Genomic DNA, 26,406 nt, shown 5'->3' on the forward strand with positions numbered 1-26,406 from the left:
ATGGGTCCTGAGGACCAAAGTCAGGTTCTTGTTTCTTCAAGGCAAACCCTTCCCTGATGGAGTCATTTCCCTAGTCCCAGAAGCCCACTGTTTGATATACCATGGTCGCGGTCCCTTCTAGTGGGGATGTAGGCCCAGCCTCAGCCTCAATCCATATGTGGTGCCCTGGTCTGAAGAGGGTCAGAATGCAGATTGGGTGTTGATTGAGTTCTGTATGTATCCTGTCAGTTTAGATTAGGACTCTTACAGACTCTTTGATGAGCACAGTTCAGGCTCTGCCATGATTTCTTTCTATAGGGAGGAAATTTCAAGACTCTCAGCAGCCCACAGCAAAGTGCAAGGGTCTGGCTATCATACCCTTTGTATGCTTCTTTGTAGCCTGTCTCATATTTTGAGACACACACATACACACACACACACACACACACACACACACACACACACACACACCTCTCCATCTGCTCCTGATCAGTCCCAGTCTTTCCCAGTAGCCTCCGGGGATTAAATGCATTCCACATGAGTGAAAACTGGGTGCTGGCAAATTTGACCACAATATTTAATTATATTAATTATTAAATTCTTTTGTTTGCTTGTTTTTCTAAACAGGGTTTCTCTGTGTAGGTTTGGCTGTCCTGGAACTCATGCCGTAGACCAAGCTGGCCTTGAACTCAGAGATCTTCCTACCTCTGCCTCCCAAGTGCTGGGATTGAAAATCTTAGTGATTTTCTTAAATAGAGCAGTTTATATGATTATATGGTTGACCCTTTGTAAACTAGCATGTTTAATCTTTACCTTTGGCACTCAGCCAAGGTTGTCACACAAATCTCTAATGCTATACAAAGGAGATAAAAACTCACATTTTACCAGTGTTTTATACAATATGGACTTCGTGTTGGGTTAGAATTTTGGTCTTGACTTCTGGAGAAGATAACAGGACAGAGTGAGCGCTGATGAAAAAGGGGCTAAGACTGGAGGCGGGTCTACCATTATTTGAACTATTTGTTAGAGTTGGCTCCTCCCTGGTTATCACCAGTGAGTTTATCTGAGCACTGTCCCCCTTTGGACAGCTTGAGGGTGGAGCCTCAAGAGGCTGCTGCTGCCAGTTGGGAGGTGAAAAATTAACTAGCTATTGGGTGGGAAAAATAACTAGCCATTGGTCATTTATGACTGATGGCAACGCCGCTAGATCAAGCCTAAACCACTCTGACTGCAGTTTCACATAGGCTGTGGCCTGAAGTTTATAGAAAACAGCAAAACCAGAAAGCAATGCGTCTGTTGGTGGAGCTGAGTTGAGGCCCTGCATTCTCTTCATTGGAGAGGCAGTTATGGGTCTGCCACTTTAATCTGAGAATAGACAGTGGGGTCCAAGCCTGTGGAATGGTTTTTAGTCAAGTCACTGCTGCTTTCGTTCGAGGGCTTGAAAGTCATGCTGGCATAGGTAAGTGATTCCTTTGATATAGATGAAAGCTTTTGAGGAGAAAGAGGAGAAACAGTGAATTTAATTTGTAGTAAAAGGTGTCTCTTTAGAAGTAACCTGAAATTTTCCCTAAGCATGGACCCAAAGAGTCCAGAAAGTGACACCAACACTGCAATCAGTAAACCAGGATGGAGGAGGCAGAAAATAAACCAACTCCCTCAAATAATTTGGTATGCCTCCTTTATCATACTCAATTCCCTCTGAAAGCCCTAAAACAACAGCATGGTCTTACCTTGGTGGGAGGTTCTGAGTGAGGGTCCTGGGCCAGGGCCCTGGAGTTACCTGCAGCAGACACCAGAAAGAAGAATGTTGCTTTTCACTGGGGTGTTCTGGAGGAGTGGGGAGCCTCTCCCTCAACTTTGAGTGAAGGTTAGTGGGTAAGGGTATGTGGGGGGGTGTTTGGTGTATGTCTCTGGGGCTTTGGGCTGTGTGTGTGTGTTTGGTGTGTATATGATGTATGTGTGCAAGTCTGTGTGTGTGGCGTATGTGTATGTGTGTGTTTGGTGTGTGTGTGTGTTTGGTGTGTGTGGGTTTTTGGTGTGTGTGTGTTTGGTGTGTATGTGGTGTATGTGTGTGTGTTTGGTGTGGTGTGTGTATGTGTGTATGTGTGTGTGTGTTTGGGGGGTGTGTGTGTTTGGTGTGTATGTGGTGTATGTGTGTGTGTGTGTGTGTGTGTTTGATGTATGTGTGTGTGTGGTGTGGTGTGTGTGTGTGTGTTTGGTGTGTATGTGGTGTATGTGTGTGTGTTTGGTGTGGTGTGTGTATGTGTGTATGTGTGTGTGTGTTTGGGGTGTGTGTGTTTGTTTGGTATGTATGTGGTGTATGTGTGTGTGTGTTTGATGTATGTGTGTGTGGTGTGGTGTATGTGTGTGTGTTTGGTGTGTATGTGGTGTATGTGTGTGTGTGCTTGGTGTGTGTGTGTTTTTGGTGTGTGTGTGTGTGTGTGTTTGGTGTGTATGTGGTGTATGTGTGTGTGTACTTGGTGTGTGTGTGTTTTTGGTGTGTGTGTGTGTGTGTATGTTTGGTGTGTGTATGTGTGTATGTGTGTGTGTGTATGTGTGTGTGTGTGTGTGTTTGGTGTGTGTGTATGTGTGTGTGTGTGTATGTTTGGTGTGTGTATGTGTGTGTGTGTTTGGTGTGTGTGTGTGTGTGTGTGTGTGTGTGTGTGTGTAGAGCAGCAGGGAAGGGCCTCGAGGTGGGTCTGTGAGGAAGGTGCACTGAGCAGGCCTCTCTCCACTTCCCCAGGAACTCATTGCTCCTGTTGTTCCTGGTGACTGCGAGGGAAGGCTCGTCTTAGACTTACATTTTCTGCAGCTCTTGATGATGATGAAGATACAGGCCACGAGTAGCAGTGTCAGCAGAACCCCAGCAAAAAAGGCCAAGATTAAATGTTCCTTGCTGTTTTTACAAAGAAAGGGAGGAGATGAACCGCTGGCAGGGGGCGTCTTGAAGCCTCTGTGGGGGGTGTGGGGAGGGAAGCCAAGCTTAACTTCCTTTCAGTGTGATTCTTAGGTTTTCTGCACTGCCTGATGGACTTGCTCCCACCCGCTGCATAGGTTCCAGAGGCATTTGAGCCTTTCCCTCAGTCCTGTCTCCAAAACTCCCCACCTCAACACTGTATGTTTAGAGGATTCGCGATCTCTCAAATCTTAGGCAATGCTGAGTTCATACGTTTGTAACCTAGCACCCGAGAAACTGAGACAAGAAGATTCTGGCAAGTTGGAAGCCAGCCGGGCTACACTGTGATACCCTGCAAACAAAACAGAACAGAACACAAAACTGGACTGCTAAGAGCTAACACTGAGTTCTTTCAAGGTTTCTGGTTTCTTCTCCCACTCGGATTGCCCCTTCCTAAGGGCAAGACAAAATGGTCGGCAAAACCCCCAATGCCACATGGCCTGGATAAAATGTGTTCCTTTACTTGGTCCCGAAGGAAATGGGCATAGAGCTGGTCACTGGTGCTTCTGTGGAGGTTTTGCCTGCAGGGAACACGGAAGTTATCAGTTTGGAGGTGGGATCAGTGTCTCTGACCTCCTGCCACCCCTCTAGGATAACACCCCAAGCACTACCTCTACCCATGGGGGGCTTGCAAATTGCCTATAACTCTGCAGAGGGGAGAACAGTGAGTCCTTTTGCCAGCGCTGGGCAAGTGAACCCAGAACCTTCTGTATACCAGAGCAAGCCCTCTACCACCGAGATACACTCCATTGGACGGAAGACCTTAAAGCTGAGACGTAGAGCTGGATTTGGGATGTCATACAAACTAAAGAAGCAGAGGTTTAGTGGGAAGCCCTGGGGAGATGTGGTTCCTCTGATCTCAGGTACGTGTGAGTGTGTGTGTGTGTGTGTGTGGGTGTGTGTGTGTGTGTTTTCCAATGCCTAATCCACAAGGAATAGAAAAAGAAGAAAAATGAACCAGATTTTCATAAACTACCAGCTGATCTACTCAGCTCGGAGGGCTGGTCAGATCTTTCTGATTCCCTTGAGTTCTTCTAGCTCAGAAATGCTCTAGCCAGCAGTGTCCCCCATGGGCCTTTCAACACAATTCCTCCTTTTACCATAGTAAACAGCAAAGGAAAGGATTTCTGTCCCCAACTCACTGATTGTGGGTTTAGATGTGGAGGAAGCAGATCCCATGCTGTCTTCTCCTGAGGATAAAACAGGTACCTTTTAGTTTGGTCTGGAGGCATGGCAGTGTGCTCACTGGGGGGTGTTTGTGGGGGGGGGTAGTTAGACTGGGCTAATCCCACTCTGGGTGCAAAGGGGCATCACTGGTGCTCTGTTCATATGGGTGTGTTCAATGGGTGTGGTTGTGTAAGTCTAACCACAGTCTGGGGAGGTGGAAGGAGAAGGACCAGGAGTTCATGGTCAGCCTTGACACAGGTTAGCACAGGTAACATGAGACAAACAAAGGAAGGGGCTGGAGAGATGATGGATCGGTGGTTAAGACCACGTGGTGCTCCTCTAGATGACGAGAGTTCAGTTCCCAGCACCCAAACACTATTTATAACTCCAGTTCCTGGGTATCTGACACTGTCTTCTGGCTTGCACCCATACTGCATGCACATATACACAGGCAGGCAAACATTCATGCACATAAAAATAAGAACAAAACCAAGAATCCTATTAGCTGTTTGGTTATATAAGATCCAGCCTCCTTCCCTCTCCCTCTCCCATGCCTCCCTCCCCCCATCTTCCTCTCCCTCCTCTCTTCTCTCATCTTTGAGATGTCACTTTAAAGATGCCCTATGTCATTCTTTGTTACCAGGTGCAATAAAGCCTCACCGTGGTACTGGGTTGGTGGTCCTCAAAGTCTCAAAGTGCTGGACTTGAGAGAGAAAGAGAGAGAGAGAGAGAGAGAGAGAGAGAGAGAGAGAGAGAGAGAGAGAGAGACTTTGTACAGGTGTCAAAGACCAACTACAGTCTCAAGCCCTGCACAATATAGATCACGCATTTTCTTATATGTGGCATACCTGTGAAGTGTTCCTTAGAAAGTAGCACAAAGAGAGACTGATTACAAAACTAAGACAAGGCAGAGCAGTTACAGCAGTAGACCATAATAAAAGCTATCCAACCCATAGGATTGCTTATTTCTGGAAGTTCTTCATTTTTTTTTTTTTCAAATACCAGTTGACCGAAAAGAACTGAAACTGGTAAACGCATGTGAAAGCATGCTACCCAGCACAGATGGGGTTTCTTAACGCAAGCTTTCTTAACCACTTCCTCGCTTATACAAATGGTTTCCAACGTGTTTAACAACTAACAACGACACAGGTACTTTTATGTATAAAATTTCAGTTGCAACCCTGTTTTTTTGTTTTTGTTTTTGTTTTTTGTTTGTTTGGTTTTTTTGGTGGCCACAATTTTAATTCATATTTAGGCAAACCCATGATAAAAAAAAAAGGAGGCGGGGCTCTATAATTTCTTCTGAATCTTAAGGTGATTTATGTAGACAGAAAATGCCATTAATGGTTCACATGTTTTAATCACTCAGCTTTTATAAGTGAATCTCCTAATCCTTAGATATGGGGGAGACTTTTAAAAGGATTCCTGTCCCTCAGTGTCACTGAGACAGTAGTAAGGCAACTATATCTTCCTGAGGAGTATGAATTTCCACCTTACATTTAGAGCTACTGATAATCTGCTTCTGCAGTAGAAGTTCTCTACAAACAGGAAAATCCAAAGAAATGTTATCACACAAAAATCCTAGGCCACCCTACCCTGACAGACTAAATCACACGACAACTAAGTCATATGGCACAGAGAGGCAGCTACTTACAAATCCAGGTAACAAAAAACCAACAGACATATCTATCTTCAAAGACAACAATTCTGCCAGGTATGGTGGCACTCACTTGAGAGGCTGAGGCAGGAGAAATGCCATAAAGTCAAGGCTAGCCTGGATGACATAGGCTCTGTCTCAAAAATCCAAAAGGAGCCTGGCATGGTGGCAGAGGCAGGCAGATCTCTTTAAGTTCAAGGACAGCCTGAGTTCTAGGTCAGTCAGGGCTACATAGTGAGACAGACCCTATAACAACAAAACAAAACAAAACAAAACACCAACCAAAATAAGGGCCAGTGAGATGGCTCAGCAGGTAAAGGCACATACCCCACAGCTCTGGAAACCTGAGCTTCCTAGATCCCATGTAAAGGTGGAAGAAGAGAACTGATCGGGAAGTTGTTTTTAATACGTACACACACACAGACACACAAACAGACACAGAGATACACACACACAGACACACAAGACACAGACACCCACAGGTACACACGCGCACACACACACACACACAGATACAGACACAGACAGACACACACAGGCATACATACACACACACACAAAGACACACACCCACAAATACACACACACACAGAGATACAGATGACACAGACACACACAGGCATACACACACACACACACACAAGACACAGACACCCACAAGTACACACACACACACACACACACACACACACACACACACCCGATACAGACACCCACAGGTACACACGCGCACACACACACACACACAGATACAGACACAGACACCCACAGGTACACACACAGGCATACATACACACACACACACACACACACACACACACCCACAGGTACACACACACACACATATACAGACGACACAGACACACACAGGCATACACACACACACACACACACACACACACACACACACAAGACACAGACACCCACAGGTACACACACACACAGAGATACAGAAGCAGACACACACAGGCATACACACACACACACACACACACACACACACACACACACACACACACTTTTTTAATCCCTAAAGAACATAACAGTAATCCAAAGATCGGACAGAAGCACCAGAAATAATGCTGTTTGCAGTATGATCTGGCAGGAGAGACCCCTCAATGTGAGACCTGTGCCACACAGCCACCCAAATGCAATCTTACCCCACCAAATAAGAAAATTACATGAAAAACCACCAAGTAAAAACAAAGTGTCCTTTGATGAACAATTACTTAGTCTGGACTAGAAGAGTCTTTACCTTTCCAGAAAAACTCCAGTCATAAGGTGCAGCTGTTGAAGACTAAACTTTTCACTGGCTTCTGTTCCAAGCCTTGGTTTTCAGAAATGACGAAACAAAGTAACTCCTACAGCTACTGTCACCGTCAAGCTGTGTCGCAAAGATATGCTTAGGCTCCAAGACACAGACTTCCTCTTTGGGGCCTATTTTTTTCCCCTCTCTGGCTTTGCTCTCTTTAGATTGGGTCTCTTCTCACAGAGACTAGGCTGGCCTCAAACTGCTATGGATGAAATCGACTTTCTGATCTTCCTGCCTCCACTTCCTGAATTCTAGGATTGCATCATGCACCATGCTTATGTAGTACTAGTACTAAACACAGATCGCCATACATGCTAGGCAAGCACTCCACCAATGGAGCCATATCTCCAGTGCAGTGCTGCATTTCTAAAGACCCTGTAAGCCATGAGAGTTGCCTGCATACATTTTTTGCACATAATATAGAGGAAATTTTATTTCTAGTGAAGAGTTTATTATTTAACCTCCCTGAAGCTAGTGACACCATCAGCATGACATCAGCATTGTCAAGGATTTTATAATTGCTTCTGGTCTGATTAAGGAGATGATGCTGACATAGAAAAATGAAGCTCAATTCCAAAATTAAACAATAGGTGTGTTCAGAGCAACGAAATACCGTTTGAGGGGACAAGAAGATTTGTTTATTTATAAGCATTTATTAGGGAAACAATATGACTAAACTCATCAGATAGATGCCAACCACCACCCATGGATTGGTGGCTGGGATTAGGCAATGCATTTGGGATCTTGACATGGTCAGGAGTGGGCACTGGTAGGAGGGGAGGCAGTAAAAAGTAAACACAGATGGGCTGGGACCAAAGTATGGAGGTCTTTAAGTTCAAGCAAGATGTATGCAGTCTTTAGGTTTTATTGTGTGAAGATGAGGCTTTACTTGTGCAAACTTGGATGGTCTGCATCACTCATAGATATGGCCTCCAGATGCAATCAAGACAATGTGGTGGGTGTGGTGTCTATCTATGAATCTTGGTCTCAGGAAGATGAGACAGGAGGATCTCCAAGCTTGAGGGCTTGGGTGACATAAGCCAGACCTTTTTGCAGATTTGATAAACATGAGATGAATGAGGTTGCTACCAGCATAACACTACATGTTGTATGTAAGTGTACAGTCTAAAATGGTGGCCAAAGCTTCATCTTATCATTTTATCACTATCATTATCACTTCATCATTTTCAATTCCTGTGCATTATAGCAGATGTATGTGCTATATTTTTTTTTACCTTGACATCACTGCAAACATGTAAGTAATGCTCTGAAACATGACATTACCATAGCCAATGTCACTGGATGAAAGGACATTTTAGCCTCATTAAAACCTATGGGACCATGTAGTATACGTGAACTAATGTTGGCTATCATGTGCTATGTGACTGTATTTAATGCTTATACAAGAAAAATGTGGGGGTTTTTTTTGGTGGCTGTTCCTGCTTTGCCAGTTGAGGGGACAGTTAGTGGAAGGATAGTGTGCAAAAATGTGAAAAGAAATGTGGCACAGTTATCACAGTTACACATGGAAAGATGGTGCCCGGAAACCACAGAAAGTGGTGGGAGGAAGCTGAACGAAAATAAAGCTTTGACTTAAAAAAAAAAAAAAGCAAGGTTTGATCCATATGGAAAAAAAAATACATTCTCTGCTTGCAGAACTTGTAAAAGTTCTGTACACCAGCCATGCTCTCATTACTGTCAAAGCTGTGCATACAAAAAAGGCATCTGTGCGATGTGTGGGAAGAAGGATTTGGGTACCGAAAACTACAAGCTGACTTCCGCCTGGATGTGCTGATGGAGTCTCCGGCTTCCTATGATTGTACTTTCTGCTTTGACTTTTCAAGGCATAACTCAGGGAAGCTGATCAATATTCACTGTCTCTCCACCAATAATCTAACCAGTTCTCTGCCTTAAGTGGCGATTTTCCTTGTGAGCATTTTAGTGAACCAGAACAAGTGACAACATTAGTGGAAAAGTATTCCTGAGTTCTGTATGCACTTTTTATTTAATATTACGCATATCATTCTTGTCTGATCCATGCATTTCATTTCTAGATAGTGCAAATGTGAATTATTGATCCTTTGCTCTAAACTTGACATCCAGACTTTGAATTCCTTCCTTATTCACGGATGTCACAGTCCTTAGAGTCAGCAGCCCCTTAACCAAATGCATCGTCATGAGCTGTAAATGTCTGAGGCCATCATTGCTGAGCGCTTCCTTAGTGACCAGTCCTGCCACAGGTCTAAGACAAGTTGCATTTGTTACTTTAAATTTGTTGTTGAAGCTAAAGTGACAGTTCCTGTCACCTTGAACATGAGCCCATGGAGTGCCCATGGGTCCAGATGAGTGCACTGTATTTCAGAGAGATGCATTTTGTCAACATGATCTTGTATTTAAACTGTAGTGAAAGCGGGAGAGCAGTGTTTGTCCATATGCAATGAGAATGAATTTTCTTCTGTTTGGGAATGTTCTTTGAAGGAAGAACTTCAGGAAACAAACTTTTCTTAATCTCTCTAGCCTCCCTACCCCCGCCAAGAAATAAATAAAGCAAACATCCTGGTTCAAAACACACGCATAGAAGATTAAACTTTTTTGTTGTTGTTGTTGAAATGTTTTGCCTGCATACATGTCTGTGCACCACATGCACACTGGTGCCCATGAAGAGCCCCGGAACTGAAGTTATGAACAGTTGTGAACCGCCATATGGGTGCTGGGAATTGAACTACAGTTGTGAGTTTCCACGAGGGTACTGGCAAATGAAACTGGGTTCCCTGGAGGAGTAGTCAGCGCTCTTAACTGCTGAGACATTTCTATAGCTCAAGCATTTAAAAATGTATTTTTTTGTGTGTGACAATTTTACACATACAATGTATTTTTGATCGCTGCTTTTATTCCTAACTCATTCCTTCCTAACTTTACATCCTTTTATTTATTTACCTTTAAGTAATTCATCTAGTCTAGTTTGTGTTCTCTGTATTCTCATGGGTATGGGCAGTCCACTGGGGCAAAGTCAACTTCCTAGAGGCTACACCCTTAAAGAAAACTGACTTCTCCTCTCCCAGAGCCTATCAATTATGAATAGCTCCTTAGCTGGGGATGGAGGATTGCAAGACCCTCCCTCCTGCATGGAAGTCTGGATTGGGATACAGCATGAACATGCAGTCTTTAAGGAAGGTTGGAGCTTGCCATATAAAAGCTGTGGGCGTGGCTGAGAGTGATGGTGATAGTCTGTGCATCAATTAGTGAGGATTAGGCAAAAGGAATGGCAGAAAACCACAGGCGTAATAGGACCAGAGGTCATGGTGCTTAAAACACAGCACAAGTCAATGGCCACTTAAGCTTTTGAATCTCAGTGTCTGTGTTATTTTTATTCACTTGTTGACTTACTGAACATTGACTCAGTGCCATCTGCCACTCTTTTAAGTTTACATTTATTTATTTATGCACTTATTTGTATATGAGTGTATAGTACCATGGTGTGTGTGTTATGGGCAGAGGACAGCTCACAAGAGTTGGTTCTCTTCTTTTGCCTTGTGGGTACCAGGGATCAAATACAGTATTTCACCATAGCTGGGCCTAGGAGCTAGGGTGTAAATGAAAGGTCAGAAAAGGAAAAGAGTAAGGATAAGAAAAAAATGGTGGCTGTCTAACTAATTCACCTTATAGGCAACGGAGAGTCTACTGAAGAGTCACATGATCTCTTTTGGGCTTATAGAATGTGTAGGGGGAGTGGTGAGGTATAGGACTGTGGGGGAGTCCTTCTATATGGTCTGAACATAGGCCATGAGTATGGGGGAGAAAAAGTGGGGCAGACATCTCATGTGTCCAGTCAATTGTGGGGGGGAAGTTTTCTGTACTGTGTCCACCACTGATCAACACCTTGGACATAGAACGAGTATAGAATTGTGCACAAATGTTGAGTTTCACTTTCGATTTTGGGTGCTTATGAAGACTCAGAAAGGTTGTGAGAAAGTTGGGTAGCTCCAGGTTTGCACAGTAGAAGAGTTCTGGGTTCTGGGCTGCCTCTTAAACAGACACACACAAGCCTCAAGACCACACTGTTCCTCAGTGCTAATCAATTCACTCCTTTTGAGACGGAATGTCCCCTTGTAGCTATGTAATGCTACTGACAAATCCTGACCAATGGGCTAAAGGATGTAACTGTTGATGCATGCCCTCCTGACTCTTCCCTTCATAGATCTAAAACATCTGACTTCTCTATGTGGAGGACTTCCCTAGAGTCACCCAAACCGGCACAAGATTCTGAGAAAAAACCCAAATTCGTCCATATAAGCTGCTGAAGTTTGGGGCAAATTTGTACCTTACTCGTTCAACCCTGGGCATCCTGATTAAGTTTGTGATAGAGACAAGGAGACCATCTGTGTACATGTGATTGAAGTTGTGGGCCTGGGTACTATCAAAGGTAGAACATGCAGTACAGTCCCAAGGACGGGATTTGGAGGAATCCCAGTAATGAGGAGAGAGGCAGACGGTTGGAGTGGGCTAAGGAAACTGAGAAAGTGACAAGAGAAATAGCATGAATGGATACTTTAGAGGAGAGATGGAAGAAAAGGCGGTGGCCAAGTGTCAAATGCTGCTTAGAGGTCAGTAAGGACTGGAGAAAACAGACTGGATTTGGAATTAAGACATCAATCTTGCTGGCTGGAATATGGTGTGTGTATATTATGGGTTTTTGCATAAGATGAGCTTTTCCAGATACCACTGTAACTCATTACAGGACATTCATGAGCCCCTACACTAGATTAAAGTTATCCTGTATGTATGTGCCCATCATTAAGGTTTTTTTGAAAGAAGATTTTACTTTAGTCTGTGTGGGGGTAGGAACACCTGAATGTCGGTGCCTAAGAAGTCAGAGGCATTATACACCCCAGACCTGGAGTTTACAGGTGATTGTCAACTGCCCAATGCGTGAACCGATTTTGAGGACCAATTTTGAGTCCTCTAGAGGATCCTATTAATCACTGAGCCTGCTCTTCCAGTCCCATCATCCCTGTTTTAACACCAGGATCACTTACATGGTTTAATGTCTCAACTACTTATCCTTTAATCTTGTCATCTTTTTCTTTTTTAAATTTATTTTTAAAAAATTTATTCACTTTACATCCCAATCATAGCCCCCTTCCAGTCCTACCCTTCCTCCCTCAGTCCTCAGAAAGGGGGGGCCCTTCTCCCCTACCAACTGACCCCAGCCTATCATGTCTCATCAGGACTGCCTGCATGGTCTTCCTCTATGGCCTGGTCAGGCACCCTGACTGGGGACGGGGGTGGGGGTTGAGGGGAAGCGGGGATGGCACAGAGAAGTGATCAAAGAGCAGGCAACTGAGTCCATGGCAGGGACACCTCTGCTCCCCTTACTAGGGGATCCCTATGGAGAATGAGCTGCGTATTGGCTACATCTGAGCAGGGGCCTAGGTCCTCTCTATGCATGGCTCTTGTTTGATTCATCAGTCTCCAAGCCTCCCTCCCCTAGCCCCGGGGCCCTGATTTGTTGGCTCTATTGGCCTTGTGGAGCTCCTGTCTCCTCCAGGTCCTTCTATCCCGACTCTTCCATAAGACTCCCTGTCCTCTGCCCAAAGTTGTTATCTATCTTCTATTCTAGATTCCAACAAAAATTACTGGCAAAAGACCTCTAAACGATGAACCTTATTTCATACTTTCTGTTCTCTTACACAGGCTGAAAATTTTATTTACTATTTACTTTTCCTACGTAAAGTGCTCTACCTTGCTTTCTGACTCTACAGACTCCAAAATCTTTTTACTCCTCCATTCTGGTTGAACCTTTGAGCACTGGTATTCTTTTGTGTGTGTGTTTTTGTTTTTGGTTTTTTTTTTTTTTTTTTAACTTAGTACTATGCTGTCCTAGAACATCTTGTAAGATTGTCATTCAGGATCTGGCAGGGTGGCCTGGGGCCTACTGCCCGTGGGTCGTTGGTCCAGGTTCCAGGTCTCTCAGTTTGGTCCAGGCACTGCCTCCTGACAGATGAAGTCAAGGGTCCCAAGGTCCCATTTCTTGCTCAGGGGCAGCATAGAGAATTCGGGGTGAGGCCTGAGGCTGGGACGCTAAGCCAGGTTTGCAGTCTCACTGGGAGAAGTGGAAAATGAGTTTTTGTAATGGAGTATTACAGTTTATCTTTTTAAGAACGAGATTGCTGGTATCAGAAGACAGTGGAAACTCGGGAGCACCACAAGCCCATGATGAAATCAAGTGTTACAGCTTCTTGTTTGAGCTGCTGTGCTAATCACAGCAGAGAAAGCACGCAGATGTTTGAAACCTGCTGGCAGGCAGGTCCAGGGAGACACAGGCCTGGTGGTGTTTCACTAGCCAGCACCAAGCCAGTGCTGGCAGAGTGGCTGCCAAAGCAGCTTTGCTGTAGTTGCCTGGACTGCCTAAATTGGCAGATAAGCCCTGGGCATTCAGTGGTGAGTATTCCTCAGAATAAATGGTGTCTCAGTCGTAGTAGAATGGTGAGCAAGAGAGCAACCCCTGGACATACCAGGCAGCCTTTATAGATCTTGGGCAGTGGGGAGGGGTTTTAAGGGTGAATGTGCCTGACTGGCTAGGGCTAGGGGGTGCCAGGATACTTAAATTTACACAAAGTACAGTACATTTTTACCGGGGGGAGGGGTGTACTCTCACAAGGAGAAAGCACTACTTAGTTATGCTGTGGGTGAGGGAATGTCTTCTAGGTATGACTAAAGATCATTTGCTGGAAGCTAGGATCTCCTCAGCATAGGGTGGGGTATTTCCAGGAATTCCCTGTGCTAGTTGAACAAGTTCCTTATCAGGAAAGGGTAGTGCCTGTAATCTTCCTCAAGGGCTATGTGACACTCTTTTCAAGAGCTGGCAGTTACCAGATCAGGTGGAATGGGAACCCCAGTGAAAAAAGAGCCCACTTTCACTGACCAGGTGCTAAATGGCTATCTGGAGGAGTCAGGCTTGTGAGTTTGTGTGCGCATATACAGAGGCCAGAAGACAACCCTCGTGTCTCTTGCTTTGCTTCTTGTTTGCTGCTGTGTATGCCATCCTGGCCCACAAGCTTGTGAGAATTCTTCTGCCTGTCATCTTCTGGGATTACAGACGCTTGCTACTGTACCCAGCCTTTACATGGTTCTGGGCACTTGAAGTCAGGTCTTTATGAATACACGGCAATAACCCTTTAACCATTGATAGAACGGCTGTTAAAGGTATTTTAAATCATATAATAAATGAAGTGCTTACAATGAAGAACTTACAAATTCTGTTTCAAATGTCATTTTATTGCAAGATGGTATAACTAATTACAAGTTTAAAGTATGACTTGGTAATTTTAGTCAGGCAGCAAGTTGCTGCAAATTGCTTATTCAAAAGTGATCACCAGACACCTCCAGATACTAAGCAAGGGTCATAAATACCTTACTGGCCAATAGCGTTAAACCACTGAATGGACCTTGATCATTTCTTAGGAAAAGTACACTGTAATTTCAATAGACAGCAATACAGGAAAAGTTCTTCACATGGACTAGTTAACTCTCTCTGGCCGTCTCAATTGAGATAGACACATTCACATAACTGGCTGAGCTTGAGCCTTCTTTGAGAGCATCTTTAGATCCTCAATGCACTTGGCAATTGTCTCCTTTTCCTGTGACAAGGACAGAGAAACCGAGTTAGATCGCTCCAGAACATGAGAGGGTGACATAAGTCTAAGACACTTCCTATAGACCAGAATCTCAAGATTACTGCTTAAGATAGAAAGCTTACTAACAAGTTTACAAGAGAAATAATTGTAGAACACAGGGAAGATGCTAAAATTCCCTAGCCACAGCTTTTATGTGTACAACCTACAAAAAACTTAAGGCCAGATATGCTTATACCCACTTTTACCTGATGTTAGTTTGGGTAGTCATAGCTTCTTCAAAAAAACCAACCAACAAACACTAGCAATACAAAAATATTAATAATGGAAATAATTGGGGATGGAGAGATGGCTCAGCAATCAAGGGTACTTCCTGATTTTCCAGAGGATCCGAGTTTGGTTCTCAGCACCCATATCTGTCGCTCCAGCTCCTGAGGATTTGAAGCTTCTAGCCTCCATGAGCATATACAGACAGACAGACAGATACACTAAAAATACCTATTAAATAAACATAAGTATCTATCTCTTTCCTATAGTTTCCTGGTATTTTCTAAGTTTTAAAATAAGGTGCATATCACAATGCTTTTCCTCTTTCTCATCAATTCTTTTTTTCCGCCCCCCTCTGTTTTGTGTTTGTGGATCAGAAGCACGTTCTCAGCTACTGCTCAGTGCCATGCCCGCTTGCCTGCCTGTTGTCTGCCATGAAGTCATGGACTCTACTACCCTTTGAAACTGTGAGTCACATGTGCACACATATACATATACATACAAACACATGTGACTGCCAGAGTACCAGTCCCACCACGGAAGCTGCAAAAGATCATGTACCTGCTGTGCAGAAATGCTCTGCACCACATGCTTCTCCACCCAGTCTATCATGTGCTCCTGCTCCTTGCGACGCATCATGTCCTGTACAGAAATGTGATAGTCCAGGCGATTCTTTACTTCCTTATATGCTTTGTGCAGCCGTTCTCGGTAAGTGACCTCCAAGGCCAGGGCAATGTTATTCTGGAGGGGGCGGGGTTAAGAAATGTTTTCTTACATCAGTTCCCACAAATACTTAACACAGACAACAGACATACGTATATGCACATCACCTCCTTTATGCTGTATGTATTACTTACCTCAGTTTTAAGATAAACTGAGGTTCACTACACTGTGTTTCAGTGGTCCAGGGTCACTTAACCACGTTCTGCTAATAGGTTAGGCTATTTCCAATCTTTTCTACTACAAATAGTGCTGTGTGTGCACCATCTTTATCTTATGTTTGAATGGTAGCTCATGTTCTAATCATTCTGTGCTTGTGTCAATCTAGTCAAGTTTTATAAGTACATCAAGGGGTACCAGTGTACCTATTGTACAGAGAGAAACTGAGGCAGAAGTTGAATTTGCCCAAGGTTACAAAGCTAATACACTGTGAAGCTAAGATCTGACACAGGCAATCAGGTCTTTGGGATCTGTTCTTGGCTAACTCTCAAGGTGCTCTGAAAGCTATTTGCAATAAGGTTGCCAGGGTGATCCCTTAAATTCTAAGTGAACCCACATCATCCTCTGCCTACCACAACTTCCTCTCGGTCACCTTGGGTCAAGTCCTTACAGGCTTTGGCTATGCGCCTCCTCTTTCCCTTTACTCTCTCACTCACCCATTCTAACTTTAGCTATGTTGGCATTCTGAGTCCCTTGATTATAGAAAACAACTTCTTTGGTGAGGACCTTGCAATTGTTTTTGTCTCTGCCTGGATCACTATTTCTCTAGAAACTGGTGTAATTTGACCATTACTTCTTTCAGGTCCCTGCTCAAACATCCCATCAGACATCTTCCCCAACTGCCCTACAAACTAGTAATTGCTCATTCTTGCACTGTCTTTTGCTTTACTCTTAGTTTACTGTCTTCCTAAGCACTACTACTCATTGACAGCCACATCTACTCAAGTATTCCCTTTCTGATCCTCCAATCTTGGCTATAAAGTATAAGCTGAAGTTTTCAGGGCATGGGAGAGGGGGACACATTAGTACCAAACCGTCTAACAAGGCTGTTTAACAATTAAAACCTTAGTGATGATGGTTAAGTTATAGGTTCAGACCCAAACCATCTTGGGCTATTTTAGCTCCTAAATTGCCATTTATTATTCAACTCTACTGATGAACCAATATCCTTCTGACTGTTCGGTAAATACTTAGGATATATAGACAGACCCTACGCTTTACCAACCCAACACCTAAGAATAATCATCAGTTTATATATATCTGAGGCCTAGAGCAGAGATTTTCTTGTTTTGGCATAACCTGTGTTTTTGTATGTTTGAGTGCTCTGACTGCATGCATGTAAGTGTGCTCTGTGCATGTGTGTGCCTACAGAGGCCAGAAGAGAGCACTGGATCCCCTGGCACTGGGGCTACAGATGGAAACCATCATGCAGATGCTGGGATCTAAACCTGGGTTCCCTGTAAGAGCAGCAATCACTCTTAACTGCCTGACCACTTCTCCAGCTCCTCCACCAATGTATTTGAAAAAGTCTTGATTTATAACTTTCTTTGTTCTATAACTAACCTGATACTTTATTGGAATACAGTATTTGGCATAACCTGAATCTGTATTCCTAGATCACTTGTATTTGGTTTTTCAAGACAAGGTCTCTCTGTGCAGCCTTGGCTGTCCTCGAACTCACAGCAATCCGCCTGCCTCTGCTGGGATTAAAGACTTGGGCCACCACGCCCAGCATACCTTTGGTTTTCTTAAATAGCGCCTGCCTTAAAAAACAAACAAACAAACAAAACAAACCAAAAAACAGCCCAAACTTATTTTGGGTAGTGTTGGGGCTTTCTTGCACATGGAAGGTAAGTGATCTACGGTTGAGTTATATGCCCAGATAACTAATTTTCTGCTGTTCCCCCCCCCCTGCACTCCCCCCCCCCCCCCCACAAATAACTACACTGTCTTAGCAGTTCTGAAACTTACCCTCTGAACGTCGAAGAGGTAGTGGCGCTTCTGAACCAGAGCCTGCTGTGCCTTCTCCATGTCAATTGCATCCTGGATCTGTTTGATGGTCAACTGCTTTACTTCTTCCAGCTGGGCCAGTTTTTGCTGCAATTATGATATTACATCAGTTGAAGCACTAATAGTATCAAAAAGATTCATTTTATGCTCCCCCAGTTTTATCCTTCATCTATGAAAATGCCCATAAAGAAAGAAATAAAGGGAAACACACAATTTGAAAAGTGAGCCCAGGACAGCCAAGGCTACCTTGAGAAAAAATGTCTTGGAACTGTGCCGCGACCCACCCCTCGCAAAAACAAAACAAAAAACCCTAAACCAACCAGCCAAACAAACAAACAAAAGACCAAGGAAGGAAGGTCAACTCAAACTAAGGATGTATGAAAACACGATATTAAAACCTGCTGTTCTGTAAGCTAATCAGAGCATAATGATGACAAAGAGAGTCTGAACCGAGAAATCCTGCCTAGGAGGAGAATATTGCTCCTAGAAGGCATAGTTTATTTAAAAAAAAAAAAAAATCCCAGTGGCAGGTATGAGATACTAAGCTGTTGGGCAGCGGCCCCGAGGGCCCCCAGCCCAGCCTGCTTCCATCTCTCTTGGCTGAGCACCAGAACGAGATGGTTAAGATCTACTGCTGAAATGACCACACTGTGGTTGCACACAGAGAAATCTAGCTTCCATGTGGTAAGGAGGAAGCCTTCTCTCTGCTGGCTAGCCTTCACAGTGCCTGAAGGCACTAGGCAGGCAGAGGAAGGAAAGCCATCAACATTTTTTCCCTAGATTAGAACCCCTCAACTGTAACATCAGCCTTCCAAAGAAATGTGTTAGACTATGATGGGGTAACCAACTATTTTCTGCTTGGATTTCAAATCTACCCCACAGGAAGGAATTCATTCATGGTTCTATAAATCTAGTCCAGATTCCATGGCGCAGGAGGATATAATGTACTTGAGATATTTTGCTAAGTGAATACGGTGTCAAAACGCTTTCTGCACATGTATGTTATAGTCACAGGCAGCCTTCATCAGAAAAGCTTGTTTTCAGGGAGTTGTAATTATGAGACTTGTTAACCAGACACAGTGCCAAGGGTACACGACTGTGGAGTGCTCAGTCCTAAAGCGACATCCGTGTCACCTCCTCCAAGGCTCAGGAAACATCAGTGAGGAAGTGGAAGGAATCTAACCGCTGGTGGCTATGGAGAGCACTGGGAAATGCTGATTTCTGGACACGACAGTCACTGCACTAACCAACTCAGGGGAGCTGTGGTTATTTTACTTGTTCAAGGCTGAGCTGTCAACGTTCAGTCATGGGTGGGGAGGGTTCATGAAGCCCCTCTCCTTACTACGAGCTGAGGGATCATCATTTTCTTCAGTGGCACAGCCCATGCTCCTATAAACAAACCCCAATATGCTCATGCAAGCGACACTAGGAAAACTCAGTTTGTCACAAAAAAAGCATGAAAAGACTTGTTGGGGAAAAGGTCCAGCAGAAATGGGAGGAGAGGAGGAAGAGGGTAATGAAGAATGACTCTGACCAAAGTACATATATGAAACTGTCAGAAGCAGAAATGTCCGTAAGTTCAAGGTCAGCCTGGTACACAAACTGAGCCCCATGCCAGCAGGCGCTACATAGAGATCCTATCTCAAAAGGTCAAAATAAAATTCTATCACTTGGGAGATGGACATTAAGGGATTCAGGAATTCAAGGTCAGCCTTGACTTTACAGAAATTTACTATCATCTGTGCTACTTGGGAGTCCTCATCAGGGTCCCAACATCACCAACCAACCAATCAAGCAGACAACACAAATGAAAACATTGTTTGTTTTCTTAATCCTAAAGAAATATCTGTTTCAATTTATCCCAGTTGATATGCAATGTAAAGAGTTAACTAAGCATGCTCTAAAAAATTATTCCTTGACAATATTATACACACATCTTTTTTTCTACTTAACTTAAAAGTCTAAAATGAAATACAGTTTGATTTTTAGAAATGAGAAAAAGAATAAGGGAAATCTGAAGAGTTTGAATAGATGTGAATTCTAGCTCAAAGATTAATTAGCTGCAACATGACCATAATCATAGTAACTATATTTACTGTTGTGCCTTTCCCTGTAACATTCACACAAGTAATAACTATATCAGATAAAAAGTTTAAGATTCTTACCTCATTAAGTTTATCGATAAATTCTGCAATGGAGGCGCCATACTTCTTAATCACATAGACCATCAGCCCAACTACTGATATGGTCGAGAACGTCTCTGCGGTGATCACATAGATTTCTTTGGATAAAAAATACAAGCAAAGCCCAGTCCCAAGCACATAGGGTCCTAGAAGAACAAAGAGTTATTTTACATTTTATATGTTGTCTACTGCACATTTGGCTACTTCAAGGCAAAGTAAAAACGACAATCAGATTACACATATACAGATTAAGTAGTATGTAGAGCTGAGAGACTGAAGGAATCTGTATCATGACTCTACAACCTATCAGAAACGAACATCAAAATAATCTCTGAACTTTGTTTCCTCAAAGGAGAAACAGTCCCTTCTTCCCAGGCTGATAAAACAGCAACACTGGAAATGTCAAGTACTAACACACAGGGGCTGTTCTCTGGACACCCAGCTGCTTGCTAGAGTAATCTGTCCAGCAGCACAGCCTGTTGAATGAATGGAAATACAGGCCAGGACAAAGCCTGTCAATTCTTTGCCTAGGTTTATAAGAAAGCTGAGATATAAAACACAAGCAAAAAGGAACTATTACAAATACACACATAAAAAGGATTAAGTTATCAGAATTCTCAACTTCTTTAGGCAACTAATATACTTACAATATAGTTACCTTTTCTTTCTTTTTTTCCCCTTTTCCTTTTTTAAAACTAGGCCATGAGGCTGGAGAGATGGCTCAGTGGTTAAGAGCACTGCCTGCTCTTCCAAAGGATCCTGGTTCAATTCCCAGTACCCACATAGCAGCTCACAACTGTCTGTAACTCCAAGATCTAACACCCCCTACACCAACATATACACATGAATTAAAATTAAAATATTAAAAAAAATAAAACTAGGCCATGAGTTGAGAAAAAAGAAGAAGATTTAGGACACAAATAGTTTTCTTGATTTTTTTTTTTTTTAAACGGTTGGAATTTATAGGGCTGGCAAAATTACTTATTTGTTAAAAGCATTTGCTGTTGATACAGAAGGCCCAGGTTTGAACTAGCACCCACAGAGCAGCTGACAACCTTTTTAAACTCCAGCTCCAGGACACTCAATACCCTTTAAGAACACTGCATGCTGGTGGTGCACATATACACGTGCAGGCAAAACATTCACATACATAAAAATGAAAATCTTAAAAAGCTGAAATTTACACAAGTGCTTCGAGTGGACCTCTGCTTCTTCAGAGAGTGGAACTAAAGTGAGCCCCTGCACCTTCCAGACAGTCTTGCTATGTGCCCCTACTTGGCACTGAACTTCCTGTCAGCTTCTGGCTGGGATTACAGGGATATGCCACCATGTAAGTGTCTTAACAAATGTTACACTGACATGATTTCGAAGTTACAGTGTTTAGAACATAAATATTTCCATAACTTTTTTTTTTTAAAGGATCTTATTAAATGTTAGGATGGGACACAAGGCTTTAAAGGCAGCGCTGTAGTCTGAGTAACAGTACAGACAAATAATTTTAACATGTATCATAAGAATAAGAGTTAGAGTTCTAATGATATAGAACGCAGATTTCTGAGTTTCAGGTCCCCCCTCCACTATCTTTAGTATATACATTTTAAATATGAGTTTGTAAAAAAAATAAAAGCCCATTGTATTAACATTTTAATTTACAACATCTTCTTCAACACTCATCTTCTTCAACTTCAGTGTAGAGCTAGAAACACATCTTGGGTTTCCAGTGTTCCATGCATGAACGGCAATGTGTAGAGACAAAAGAAAGCTAACTTATCAAAGAGACCCGAGTTCCAATCCAGTTCAGCCACAGGTGGGAGTAAGACACCCTTGAAAGTCACTTTTTCTAGGTCTTCTTGATAATAAAAATGTTTTCATGGGAACATCTAAGTATTAAATAACAAAAGTGAAATCAGTCATTGTAAACGCGTGGTTCTGAAAGTTTATGCCTTTAAGAACAACCGATGAGGGAAGATGGTCCAACTTGTTAAGAAATGCATGTCTGACACACTCTATCTCTTTAACAGCCTTTTATTCATAGCTCCTTTTACAATCTACAGAGTAGGATATAAGGTACTACTTTAACATTTTTTATCCTATAATAAAATACATGTTCCACAATATTAGACACTTAATTTAGTCCATTATTGTATGGTTAGAACAATGCCTAGCTGTAAATCAAAGAAATTAGCATGTCAATAAATAGGAACAAAGCTATAAAACTACAAGTTATAGCAAGTTATTTTTTTATATGGAATCACTGTAACTTCATCTGGAAAAAGAACTGACTTGATTTTAATGGTATCACTTAAATGTATTACCAAAGAGCAGTAGTGCTCACCTGTTACACCAGTTTTAGGGTAAAGGAACTGGAAAAATTCCTCAGGAATCAGCCCAAGACGTACTTTTCCTCCATATTCAGGAAGAGGCGGTACAGGGGCAAGACGTGGCTGTCCTGTGTGAAAGACCCTTGTTGCCTGTAGTACCCTAAAGCAACCATTATACAAATTTAAAACCAATTTTTCAAAGAAAGTACAATGCATAAACAATGAACAAAAACAATGAATGGTGATAAATACTGAGTAGTTTCCTACTGCCACAACGGAAAGAGAACAGTCCAGAAATCGGAATGTCCAGGGCAGCACTGACTTAGGACACTTCAACTGTCTACTGAAATCTTGTGTAAGTCTAGACTGAGCACTAGGCTTTGGGCAAAGAATTTATGTTTTATTTATTTGTTCATTTTTTGAGACAGGGTTTCTCTGTGTAGCATTGGCTGTCCTGGAACTCATGAAGATCACCTGCCTCTGCCTTACAGTGCTGGGATTAAAGATGTGTGCCATCATGCCCGGCTTGAATTTATGTTTTTAAAATTTTCTTTCTACTCTTTCTTTGTGTCTACACACACACCACTACGCAGGTGATAGTCAGAGGACAACTTGGTAGGAGTTGTTTCTCTTCTTCCACCACATGGGTCTGGGGAACAGAACTTAGGTATACTGTCAAGTTTAGTGGCAATTATCTTAATGTAGAGTAATTTTACCCAGCCAACATGGCTGCTCTAATCACATCAGACACGGCCACAGTACGCACCTTTAATCCCAAACAATGAAGGTAAAGTTTGTAGGAGCACCAGTGTTTGAAAGTGAGGTCTAATAGAAAGGCAGACAGAGTGACTAACCAGAGAAAGATTTGACAGAATAGGATATGTCCAACACTCAAGAACAGAGATCAAAGAGATGACTTAAGAGAGAGCAGTGCAGGGGGTGGGGAGGGGAGTTTTACAGAGACAGGTTGTAGAGAGAACATGCTAGACACAGGTGAAGACAGATGTGCCAGAGAATGAGAAGGAGGCAGAAGATTAGAACAGATTGCGATTAGTTTGAGGCCAAGCAGAACAATTCAGTCAGAAGTTGAGAGAAGCCAGTTTGAACCAGTCAGCTTGGAGAGGAATTTGAGCCAGAACAGTTGAGTTGAACCAGCTAGAGTATAGAAAGAGCTACAAAAAGTAAGCTTATTTTGCAGTAAGTTGTGGAGGCTGAAAACACCTAGGCATAGGTAAGATTGTACCGAGGCTAGAAGCTTCCAGGATTTGGCCTAGTTAGCAGAAAAGAGGCAGTAAGCCCCCAGAGGACAATTGCATCATGTGAATAAGTTAGTTTTACACCTTAAACTGCTAAGCCATCTTGCCAAGTTTGTGTAATCTCAGATTTCTTTACGTAAGGAACAGAACATATTACTTAACAGGGCATTCTGAAGACTGAGTTAATATAATGTAAGATTCTTAGAATGGTGCTTGCCAGATAGTAGGGTTCCACATGAGTAATTACCTAACTGCCAACTCTGCTATAACCTGATACTAAGACTGACTCTTAACACTACCTTTGATGGACTGTTTATCCTTATGTGAAGCAGGGCCTCTTCAGTTTGCAGTGGTTCTGTGTCTCTGGAACCTTAACCCATTTGTTCTTATTTTTCTGGTTTATGTAAGATACCACTCATATACATCTAGGGTAAACACTGAAGTCCCCTCACAATTCTGCTTGCCCGACACAAAGTTTTCCAGATTTTTGTTTTGTATGGGGGGGGGGTGTGAAATCTAGATTCCACATAGTATTTTAACCCTAACAGTTAAAAGACAATAACACACCTCCTTTACTCCTAACACGTCTACTGCCCATGCACTTTATAAGAGTTTAGTAGGATCTTAATTTACTTAGGTATTATAGTGCTATGAAGTAAACCTAGCACCTCATACACGCAGGCAAACATGTTATCACGGAGCTATTCCCTCAGTTCTATGTTCTCCTTTGATCATCATGCTATGCCTCTAAGAGCACCTGTGATTCCACAAAGCTTTGAAATTGAAGAACCAGGCTAAAGCTCCTTCCATTTAAATTAGGGTTTCTCAGCGTCAACCTCACTACCGGTTGTTGCAGAGTGATGGCTCTTCTGTGCACTGCCGAATGTTCCTAAGTATCCCTGTAGCTGCCCCATGGTAGCAACCAAAACCACTTTCAGATACTGCCAAATGACGCCTGCAAAAGCAGCCGATGGCTGAATCCTCCTGATTCAGATCATAACACTAGAAAATTGTCTTTAGAACTTTTCCAAGGCCGTCTTGGTTGAAGTCTTCATTTTCTTTTTTAAAACTATTTTACTATCCTGAGACCCGACCACTTTTTTTTTTTTTTTTTGGGCCAAATATTCCTTAAGTGTAGCTCCTTCATATTACTGCCAGTGCTCCCAAAATGCGATCTGATTGAAAACTCTTCAGCAGGCTCTCTGCTGTCTACAGAAAGCAAACAATATAGCACAGATGATGCAGTCCCTGCAAATTTTTTATCTTCATCTTTCCTTAATGCCTTATCTCTTCAACACAAGCTTAATGACCAATCAAAGAGCTTAGGGCTGAAAAGACAGCCCAGCAGTCAAGGGTGCGTGTTGTTCTTCCATAGGACCAGAATTTGGTTCCCATCACCTAATCTGGGCTCACAACTACCTTTAACTCCAGCTCCAGATCTACTACCCTTCCGTGTGCACGCACCTGTGTGCACACAAATGCATAAATAACAATTCCTTTAACACAACCACGATGAGAGTCTTGCTGACTCCTTAGAGAAAGGAGTGTGACAGAGACATGAAGGTTGCTCCTTGTGTCTTCTGTATGTAATTCTCTTATTACTTATGTCATATATATATATGTGTGTGTGTGTGTGTAAATATATATAAATCAATTTTGTCAGTGCAAAGGATCAAAAAGGTACACTGCATGGAGCCATTTTTCTATAAGTTGAAAGCAGTCATTTACAGTCTCACTTTATTATACAGACATTTACATATAAATGAGGCCATATTTCCCCTAAACATTTTGTAGTTACTAAACTTTAAAACACATACACACCTTGACATGTTTTAAAAAGCGAATCTTAACAGCAACAAGCACCAACATTTCCTAGCACACACAATGTACCAGGCACTATTTTCTGAGTTTTACAAGAAGTAATTCTCTTAGACTTAAGTCTCATGAGCCACAATATGGCTCTAAGTGACGTGTCACAGCTAAGTGGGGGAGCCAGGTGTACCCAGCTCTACCTTTGTGGCCTGTAAACTGCTACTATGCAATAGCTGTCTCTAGTACTCCGGTTGTTTTTAGCTCCATAAAGGTAGGTTATCCACTGTCTTTCTCATTATGTGGCCGTTAAGAAACGCATTTACACATCAAAAACTGATTTCTGACTCCTGCTACGGCAATCAATTGAAGACGGAGACCTGGGAGACACCCAAAACAACATGCTTTATTTTGCTATATTTAACCTGATCTGTTCTAGGTGGTAATCTAGTAACTGACTTGGTGCTGTGTGTCCCTGAAGGTCACGGTGAGGGTGGCGGCGGTTATGACAGCATTTAAGTCTATTAGAAGAACCAGTGTCTGACTGAGGCTTTAAGCTTGCTAACATGATGGAAAACAGCAATTTCTGGCTTAAAGCTAAGAAAAAGGAAAGAGGGAAACAAAGCGTGGTGCCACTCACCCTGGTCCCAGGACGGCCGCGTTCTTCAGGCACGGGGCTGCAAACACACAAGGTGCAGGTTAGCAAAGTCGAGGTGAAATCCCGTTTTCGCCTCTCTCCGTGAGACGCGATCCCTACGGCCCGTGCATCCCTCCTCTCTGACGTCCCCCCGAGATCCTACACTGTCAGGAAGCTCTTCAGATCACTCCTCTGCTCAGGCCCAAACATTGCCTGCTGTCCTTTCTTCACCCACTTTCCGCCTCCCTGGAACCGCAGGCCCAGCTCCTTCCCATTCGTCCTGCGAGGCCAGCTTAGGGTCTGCATCTCTCACCCGCTGCGGCGGCGGCAGAAAGTACCACCCGGGACAGCATCGTCCGCGAAGGTCCAGACAGCGGTCTCAGCGTCCCTGTGACCCCGACCCGATACTGTCAGGGGCAGGAACAAGATGGCCGCTCACATATCTCGCGAGAAGAGAGCAGCGTACTTTCCGTCCTGCTCTTTTTTTTTTTTTTTTTC

At 43.1% G+C, this 26,406-nt stretch overlaps 2 protein-coding genes and 1 pseudogene across 7 annotated transcripts; 1 reads left to right on the forward strand and 2 right to left on the reverse strand.

Moving 5' to 3' along the window:
* Positions 1 to 4: 4 nt before the first annotated feature.
* LOC311583537 (transmembrane protein C1orf162 homolog) lies at positions 5 to 7,243 on the reverse strand. 5 transcript variants are annotated; one of them, XM_084757239.1, is made up of 7 exons: positions 7,015 to 7,243; positions 4,763 to 4,800; positions 4,078 to 4,125; positions 3,399 to 3,456; positions 2,781 to 2,932; positions 1,710 to 1,759; positions 5 to 1,467 (listed from the first exon to the last, which is right to left on the reverse strand). In XM_084757239.1, the coding sequence occupies exons 3-7, from the start codon at positions 4,112 to 4,114 to the stop codon at positions 1,324 to 1,326; spliced, it is 441 nt and encodes a 146-aa protein (XP_084613365.1). In that variant the 5' UTR covers positions 4,115 to 4,125; positions 4,763 to 4,800; positions 7,015 to 7,243; the 3' UTR covers positions 5 to 1,323. The 5 variants fall into 5 exon arrangements, with proteins under 5 accessions (XP_084613365.1, XP_084613366.1, XP_084613364.1 ...); XM_084757240.1 differs by lacking the exon at positions 4,763 to 4,800 and having other exon boundaries at positions 2,781 to 2,875; XM_084757238.1 differs by lacking the exon at positions 4,763 to 4,800.
* Positions 6,061 to 8,916, forward strand: LOC311582482 (cysteine-rich PDZ-binding protein-like; annotated as a pseudogene). Its single transcript has 2 exons — positions 6,061 to 6,072; positions 8,539 to 8,916. The product of its transcript is annotated as a cysteine-rich PDZ-binding protein-like (transcript).
* Positions 8,917 to 14,328: 5,412 nt separating this feature from the next.
* ATP5PB (ATP synthase peripheral stalk-membrane subunit b) lies at positions 14,329 to 26,380 on the reverse strand. The gene is made up of 7 exons (XM_084757235.1): positions 26,222 to 26,380; positions 25,912 to 25,948; positions 22,221 to 22,366; positions 19,868 to 20,031; positions 17,664 to 17,789; positions 15,534 to 15,713; positions 14,329 to 14,711 (listed from the first exon to the last, which is right to left on the reverse strand). The coding sequence occupies exons 1-7, from the start codon at positions 26,259 to 26,261 to the stop codon at positions 14,634 to 14,636; spliced, it is 771 nt and encodes a 256-aa protein (XP_084613361.1). The 5' UTR covers positions 26,262 to 26,380; the 3' UTR covers positions 14,329 to 14,633.
* Between the last annotated feature and the right edge of the window lie 26 nt (positions 26,381 to 26,406).

The sequence above is a fragment of the Acomys minous genome (assembly GCF_964271855.1).
Source record: "Acomys minous genome assembly, chromosome: 14".
In the NCBI taxonomy this organism is placed as follows: domain Eukaryota; kingdom Metazoa; phylum Chordata; class Mammalia; order Rodentia; family Muridae; genus Acomys; species Acomys minous.